This window comes from Sinocyclocheilus anshuiensis, unplaced genomic scaffold (genome assembly GCF_001515605.1).
Source record: "Sinocyclocheilus anshuiensis isolate Anshui unplaced genomic scaffold, SAMN03320099.WGS_v1.1 scaffold1003, whole genome shotgun sequence".
NCBI classification, from domain to species: Eukaryota; Metazoa; Chordata; class Actinopteri; order Cypriniformes; family Cyprinidae; genus Sinocyclocheilus; species Sinocyclocheilus anshuiensis.
This window is the reverse complement of record NW_015542495.1, coordinates 2,115,417-2,123,404: the sequence shown is the minus strand read 5'-3', so window position 1 is coordinate 2,123,404 and position 7,988 is coordinate 2,115,417. Positions and strand designations below refer to the sequence as shown.

Genomic DNA, 7,988 nt, shown 5'->3' with positions numbered 1-7,988 from the left:
GATTAATTGCCGCTTTGAACGATTACGTAATTGTGGCATCCATAATTGTAATCACGATTAGAAATTCGATTAATTGTGCAGCCCTACTGTAAATTATGTACAGTCACCCCAAGAAGTGCCCTCAGGAACCCAGATGTGTCGGCCATCCTCGGGACAGGAAGCAGAACTCCTCGTTTCTTTAACACACCCCGTACTAAAGGCAGTCTGAGCATGGTGAGTGACCAGAATTCATATGAACATCCGTTATTCATCGTGACTCTGTATATTTAGCTTGTATGATGTAAGTGGTAACTGTTTTGCCTGGGGTTTTTGTTTGTTGACACTTCAGAACTTGGATGACAGTGATTGGACGAACAGTCTTTACCCGTCTCCTCTGTCTGGACTGGTGGACACCAGCTTCACTGAGGATGTCAGCATGAGCGCTCTCATGCTAAAGGAAGATGATCCCGGAGAGGCTGGTAAATAATCATAATGATCATCATCACCACAAATGAAGTGACTGGTTTACATGATTTACAGCTCTCTCTCTCCCTTTTTCTTCTCCCAGCTTCTCTTGGTTTGTTTCCTGATTTTCTGCAGTCATATTTACGTCATGCATCCACAGATGTGTTTGATCTTTTAGAGGAGTATGAGGCTCTCTGTCAAGATAAGGTACATGCCTAGTAGTTCATAGACAAGACTGGGAATTTCAGAATCATGTGATTTTAAATTAGAGTTTAATTTAGTAGAAATGAGTAATTATTTACAATATAAATTTAATATATAATATAAGTTCTCTATCTTTTTTTAAATAGAAAAACTAAATGTTTTGAATGGTAGCTAAATGAAAATGTTGCCATGGCAAACTGAAAAAAAACAACTCCTTCCTGAGACTTGTAATGTGCTGACCTGTATTGTAGGTTAGTATGTTGCAGAAAATGGTTCTTCGATCGGCCCCTGGTCAGCAGAATTCCTCCAAGACAGTCAGCATTACCTGGTTGCTGCAGCAAGAGATGGTGACCTGGAGACTCATCACTTCGCTGTACAGGTACAACACTCTCATACACTGCTGATCAAAGGTTTGGCGTAAAATGAAGAAATGAATCATTTTATTCTGCAAGGATGCATTAAATTGATCAAAAGTGACAATAAAGGCATTTATAATGTTTCTAAAGATTTCTATTTCAAGTAAGTGTTGTTTTAAATCTCTATTCATCATTGAATCCTGAAAAAGATTGTATCACAGTTTACTCTAAAATATTAAGCAACACAACTGCTATTTTTCTTGCTTACATACTGTTATAATTCTCTCAAATACAGAGACAGAATCCATACAGTTTTAGAGGAAGACATCATGATGGATATAACTGTAAGTGCGTTTGTGTTACACTGTACTGGTCTACATAGATGGAAAACATGAATGTCATTGCATTATATTACAAAATGTCAAACCTTATGATAGCACAAGTAGGGGTGTGCTATATATATCGTCTGCGATAATATCGTAATTGTTGTTATAACGATTTGCGATTTGACATTATCAAGTATTTTGTAAAAACCATTCAAAACACCCCTACAGATCTTTGACAAAAAAAATAATTCCAAACACAGCCACAGCGCTGTTCATTCCTGAATGAATCAACCATTTAAATGATTTGGTTCAATCGCAATGACTCACTTATTAACAGTGACTTGCTGCCACCTACTGGCTGGTTTAGTATGACATTTAAAGTATCTTTTTATTATTTAAATAATTTCAAAAATAAATATTCAACGGTTTATGTTTAATATATCAAAACATTATTCGTGCATTTGTAATTGCAGATTAAATGCGTTCATGTCCTGCACTAAACATTGTGTTAATTCATCTAAATGCCACTTCAGATGCAGCTTCTGTTTCCTCTGCATTGCAAAGATGAATTTTGTTGATACTGATTTCATTTGCTTGGTAACACCCCACATGATTTATTATTCTAATTGACTGATTAAATGCATGAATTTGATTCAAAAGATAATGCACGCTTTATAAAGGTAAACTGCCCATCAATGTAAACTTATTGGAAAAGATTCATTTCTATCAGTGTGAACTGACTATAAAACATTTTTCAATATTGCACACCCCTAAGCACAAGCACATTGTTCAAACAAAAGATTTCGCAAAATTTAGCCTGTTTTTAAATGATAAAACAGTAGACATACTGTCCAAAATGAACAAACAGTGCTCAAAAACTTTTAGAATGTCATTTGTGTCATTGCCACTTGGTGAGATATTTTGTGTTCATTGCAGTGACATTCATACATTAATGGTGACTTAAGCGTGTATATTTTTTGGAGCCACTGCGTATGAACTTGTGGTTGTATTTTCTCTGGAGATGCCCACTGAGAGTGAGAAGGCAGTAATGGAGCAGTTCTTCCAGAAGGGCAATATGGTGCGACAGAGCCAGGTACACATGCATCCATTTACACCCATCCTGCTTGTTTCTGCATGGAAAAAACACTTTGCTCAGTATCTTGTGTGTGTGTGTGTGTGTGTGTTCATTTAGCTGGTGGTGGATTGGTTGGAGAGTATCGCCAAAGATGAGATAGGAGACTTCTCTGATAACATTGAATACTACGCCAAATCTGTGTACTGGTAAGGGATATCACTGCTTATTTATATTATTGAACATCTCAAAACTCAGATTTGAATGCAGGTTGATCTTTTATGGTGGATTGTTTATGTGTAGGGAGAACACACTCCACACCCTGAAGCTGAGGAGGAATCAATCCAGTGGTGGTTTTAGCAGGCCACTGGTCACAGAACTGGATCCCGATGCTCCCATCAGACAGAAGAGACCACTGGCAGACCTGGACAGAGAGGACGACACTCGCCTGCTCAAAAACCTCTTTAACCTCATACGAGCTGGCATGACTGATGAGGTGTGTTTTCTGATAGGGATTGTTATGGGTGTTTTATAGTCGACTATTGTAACACTACAAAACAAGTAATTGATTACATGTAATGTTTGTGACCAAAACCAGAAAATTTTATATCACCGATAGCAATTTCAAAACACAGTTTCGAAAATTATTTTTATGTTTGCTATGTAACTGCAGGTTCTGTGTTGACAAATCTGAGCACTTTGCTCTTTTTTTTCTTCAGAAACAGAACTGAATACTGAAAATGTCACTGTGTATCTTTGCTACTGTGTGTGTGTGTGTGTGTGTAGGCTCAGAGGCTGTGTAAGCGCTGTGGTCAGGCCTGGCGTGCTGCCACTCTGGAAGGCTGGAAACTGTATCATGACCCCAACATCAACGGAGGTCGACACAAGCACATACTAACTACATTAATATTACTTAAGTTAAATAGGATTTAAAGGGATAGTTCAACCAAAACTGAAAATTCTGTTATCATTTACTCACCCTCATTTTCCATGAGACTTTCATTCATATTTGATTAAGATATTTTTAATGAAACCAGATGCTTCAAAAAGTAGACACAATCCATATGATTGAGTGGTGTATTCAAAAAGAATGACAAGAGAGAATGAATGATGGCAGAATGTAATTTTCAGGTGAACTATCCCATTAATTAGAAGGGTTAAAATGTGACTGTATGTCCATCCATGTTATAACAGTAGTGTGATTCGTAATTCACATGGTTGAACACCTTGTCCAGGAATTTTAACATCTTGAAAATATATTACCATTATTTTTAAACTGTCATGTTAATTATTTAACTATAGTAAAAAAAACATTTTCTTCTAGTTATCAATATTGAATTGGCAAAAAGTTGTTTTCTTTTCTTTATTAACTCACTTTTCTTTTTGAGTGAGTAATTAATGACAGAATTTTCATTTTTGGGTGAACTATCCCTTTAAGTACTCTGACATGGGCTTTTTTAATTTAGCAAAAAATGTGTTGTCTTTTAAAATACACTGTTTTTTCGCATAGTATAGGTAGCTTTTTATATATACCTTGCACTGGGTAACATCAAGTCTCAAGAAATTAAAAATGAATAATTAAATTAGGTGAAATGTCTGTACTTAATTAAGCTTCTGTGAATGTTTTGGTCATTCTGAAAGATTCTGCTTTGTTTTGCTGTATCAGGAGCAGTTCAACAAATATGAAAGAGCCATCTATGCTGCACTGAGTGGAAACCTCAAACAGGTAAATAGTCGTCTAACTGTTTTTCCTCTTGTTTTTAGTCATTATTTGAATATGTCCTCATTTCCTGCAGCTGTTACCCGTGTGTGAGTCGTGGGAGGACACGGTGTGGGCGTATTTCCGGGTGATGGTGGACACTCTGGTAGAGCAGGAAATCTGTTCTTCTGGTCTAGGCAGTGAAGAGCTGGAGGAGCTGCCCAGAGAGTTCCTAGAGACCAAGTATGACTATAAACACCCTCTAATTTCCATCCTGTATACAGTCTTTATATCCTTTTCCAGTAACTGATTAATTCCATCATGTGGCTTTTTTAGTTGGACATTGGAGAAAGTCTTTGAAGAGCTTCAAGCAACAGAATCCAAAGTAAGAGTGAATGAATGAGGTTTCTTTTGTAAAAGACTAAATTGATTGAAATTGTTTATTTTCTGATCTTTTCACACGTGTTATGTTGACAGAGGGTTCTGGATGCAACTAAGGAACATTACCATTTGATTCAGAAGCTTGTTATTCTTGGAGATCTTGATGGTACGCTTTGAGAACAGATTTTTGAAAAATCTCACTTTTTCTTTTTGAAAAGTTTTCTTTTTAAGTTCAGTGTTTAACTTGTGTTGAAAGGTCTTCTGGAGGAGTTCAATGATTGGTTGGGAAGAAGTACAGCTTTGCCAGCTCATCTGTTGCGCTTCATGTCACATTTAGTGTTGTTTTATCGCAGTTTGGGCATGCAACTCAAGGTACGTACATTATATGCATATATTGTTTGTTTTTAGATTATATTTCTCTTCATGTGTCTAGCTTATTGCTTGTACAGATAAATACATTCAAATGTTTGATGCAGACTCACCATTGTGATCTGTGTTTGTCAGGTGGAGGTGTGTGTAGATGTCCTGAAAGCCTACACCTCACTGTTAGTAAAGGAAAAGCAGGTGGATCTCATTGCGTTTTATGTCAGTCACCTTCCTGCTGACATGGCCGTGTCACAATACGCTCAGTTCCTGGAGGAAGTCACTGAGACTGAACAGCGCAAACACTGTCTGGGGCTGGCAACACAAGCAGGTGAGGTCAAAGGGTCTTGTATCACAATGGAAAGGGTTTATTTTGCAATGTGTACATTAAATGTTTATTACATACTTATTACACATTGATATTTTTTGTGGTGTTTAGGTTTGGACGTAGCGGCAATCACAAAAACAGTAGTAGAGACCATCAGAGAGAGAGACACAGATGAGTTTGCCCACCATGACCTGACCCCTGCACTAGATACAGCAACTACCGTGGTACAAATGAACTGCTAAATGTGTACATTTATAAATCTATATCCAATTAGCAATTGAATTAACACAAAATTCTTCTATTCACACAGGAGGATCAGCAGAAGATTGATGTCATTGACTGGCTTGTGTTTGATCCCGCCCAGCGAGCTGAAGCCCTTAAACAGAGCAATGCCATCATGAGGAAGTTCTTAGGTGAGACTTTTGCGGCTAAATTATTATATTAAGATTAGTGCTATCAAACGATTAATATACATGTATGTGTGTGTATTTATATATGCATAATAAATATACACAGTACATACACATATATTCTGTAAACAAAAACTTTTATTTTGGATGCGATTAATCGCGATTAACAATTTGACAGCACTAATTAAGATGTAACTGAGCTGTAATTGATAGTTTTATATTTTGATATTATAATTGATTTTCACTTATAAAAAATCAACAACATTTGGATGTAGTAATGCGCACAGGTGTAGCAGAAAACATTTGGTTCGTATTGGCATTTTCCTCTCTGTCACTTGTAATGATTAGACATAAAATAATGTCTTCAGGATCGTTCATACATGTGAGAATCTAACAAATAGTTGTAACCTGGCTCAGAGGAAGGTAAGAATCATGTCTTTTAGGCAGCTTTTTTGGTGATTAAGGGAAACGAAAGTTTATACCATTAAAAACAAGCTTTTAAGGTTAGTTTACTCCTAGGTCTTAGTTAGGTCAGTTAGCTTAGATTAGCGACATTGGCATTTCATTGATTCACATCTAATGTTCCTCGTTTGCCGTAGCATCTAAGAAACATGACGCTGCTAAGATGGTCTTCGCCAAAGTGCCGGAAGATTCTATGCGGGAAATCTACCGCCAGTGGGAGGAGCAGGGAATGGACACGCCTCTTCCCGCAGAGGAGGAGAATGCTATTCGTGAGCATCTGTGCATCCGTGCGTATCTGGTGAGGAGCTGCATCTTTGTGCAACACTGAATTGTCTGTCACTCTATTGAATGTAGTTACAGCGAGATGATCTTACTGTGTTTTTTTTCCCCCACAGGAAGCTCATGAAGCGTTTAATGAGTGGTTCAAGCACATGAACTGTCCTCCGGTGAAACCCACAGCACCTGCTCAAGCGAAGTTTACAGAGAAGGTGGCCCATGAGATGAAAGAAGCAGAGTACAAGGTCAGAACAGACCGTTCTCACAGTGCCGTGAACACTTCTAGCTTTTATCTTTAATGGCTTTTCTTTGTCACTTCCTCCAGATAGAGTATGAGAACTGGCAGGGCCGTCTGGGAGCGCTGACAGAGGATGTGAAGGAGAGGATCTATAATGTGCTGCTGTTTGTAGATGGAGGCTGGATGGTGGATGTCAGAGAGGTGAATAGGTTCTCTATTAATTTACAGGTTTGGCAAACACAAATTAATTGTAGTAATTCTTTTTTTTTTAATTCAGCAAATGCATTTTGAGTGTAGGATGTTCTGGATTCATGGTGTGTGTGTGTTTTTGGCAGGACACTGAGGAAGACTCTGAGCGCTCTCATCAGATGACTCTGCTGCGGCGTTTGTGTCTGCCCATGATGTCTTTCCTCCTGTTAACCGTACTGCAGCGCACTGAGCACCACCAGGAGAATCTGCGTCTGGCTGACATCATCACGTCTGACCAACACAGACTCTATGAGGTGTGATGTGAGAGCCCTTTAGAGAATGATTGTAAATATAGACATGAATAGCACATGTCAGTAAGACTATATTGACTCAATTTGCGTGAGATCTCTTCTGATAACATAAGTGCGCATGTTAAATATGATGCTGTCTTGTTTTAACGTTCATTCATCTGACCTGTCTTTCTTTTTGTCAGGTTTTCTCTAAAGACGAGCTGCAGAAGTTTCTCCAGAAGATGAGGGAATCCTCTCTACTCCTGCTGGATAAAGGGCTGGATCCGCTTGGATATGAGATTCAGCCCTAGACACTGCTTGTTTCTCATGCTGTTTATGTCCTCAGAAAAAAATAAAAGCTTTGTAATTTTGTATTTGAATAAAGATGAATTGTTTTGAATTTGGTGAATTGTTCAAGTGGAGAGTCACACTATTTCATCTTTCTTCTTCAAGAGTAATGCATTTCTTTCCATTTGTATCATTTATTTTTTGTTCAGTCTATAGAATAGAATAGAATACCAGACAATTTCTTCCATTCTTTAATAATTTTATTTTATCATCAATGGTATCAAATGAAGTTGTGTATATCATCCACTTATGGTTTTCCTCTTAAAATGTAACTGCATAAACAAAAACGGTAATACTTTAGGATAGGGACCAATTCTCACTATTAACTAGTTGCTTATTAGCATGCCTATTATTAACATATGTGTGCTGTTTATTAGTACTTATAAAACACATTCTACATCCCTAATCCGACCCAATACCAGAACTTAACAACTACTTTACTGTTAATAAGCAGCAAAGTAGTAGTTTGAGGCAAAAGTCATAGTTAATGGTTAATAACGAGAATTGGACCTTAAAATAAAATGTGACCACGAAAACAATACAATTTAAGAATAATATAAAGGTTATTTACACTATACTCGTCAAGAAACAATCCAAACTTT

General features: G+C 37.4%; 1 protein-coding gene across 1 annotated transcript in view; it reads left to right on the top strand.

The window, feature by feature from the left end:
* The window catches only part of LOC107694200 (nuclear pore complex protein Nup107-like), a 10,292-nt gene extending 2,740 nt beyond the window's left edge, over nucleotides 1–7,552 (top strand). The window contains exons 4-25 of the mRNA XM_016493840.1: nucleotides 104–213; nucleotides 329–458; nucleotides 548–651; nucleotides 900–1,027; nucleotides 1,300–1,348; nucleotides 2,352–2,423; nucleotides 2,523–2,611; nucleotides 2,706–2,898; nucleotides 3,189–3,289; nucleotides 4,014–4,128; nucleotides 4,199–4,344; nucleotides 4,438–4,486; nucleotides 4,579–4,648; nucleotides 4,739–4,854; nucleotides 4,987–5,176; nucleotides 5,285–5,397; nucleotides 5,484–5,586; nucleotides 6,183–6,343; nucleotides 6,441–6,566; nucleotides 6,647–6,760; nucleotides 6,895–7,062; nucleotides 7,242–7,552. Coding sequence (XP_016349326.1) covers nucleotides 104–213; nucleotides 329–458; nucleotides 548–651; nucleotides 900–1,027; nucleotides 1,300–1,348; nucleotides 2,352–2,423; nucleotides 2,523–2,611; nucleotides 2,706–2,898; nucleotides 3,189–3,289; nucleotides 4,014–4,128; nucleotides 4,199–4,344; nucleotides 4,438–4,486; nucleotides 4,579–4,648; nucleotides 4,739–4,854; nucleotides 4,987–5,176; nucleotides 5,285–5,397; nucleotides 5,484–5,586; nucleotides 6,183–6,343; nucleotides 6,441–6,566; nucleotides 6,647–6,760; nucleotides 6,895–7,062; nucleotides 7,242–7,349 — 2,555 coding nt within the window. The 3' untranslated portion in view covers nucleotides 7,350–7,552. The remainder of the gene's footprint in view (nucleotides 1–103; nucleotides 214–328; nucleotides 459–547; nucleotides 652–899; nucleotides 1,028–1,299; nucleotides 1,349–2,351; nucleotides 2,424–2,522; nucleotides 2,612–2,705; nucleotides 2,899–3,188; nucleotides 3,290–4,013; nucleotides 4,129–4,198; nucleotides 4,345–4,437; nucleotides 4,487–4,578; nucleotides 4,649–4,738; nucleotides 4,855–4,986; nucleotides 5,177–5,284; nucleotides 5,398–5,483; nucleotides 5,587–6,182; nucleotides 6,344–6,440; nucleotides 6,567–6,646; nucleotides 6,761–6,894; nucleotides 7,063–7,241) is intronic.
* Nucleotides 7,553–7,988: the final 436 nt, after the last annotated feature.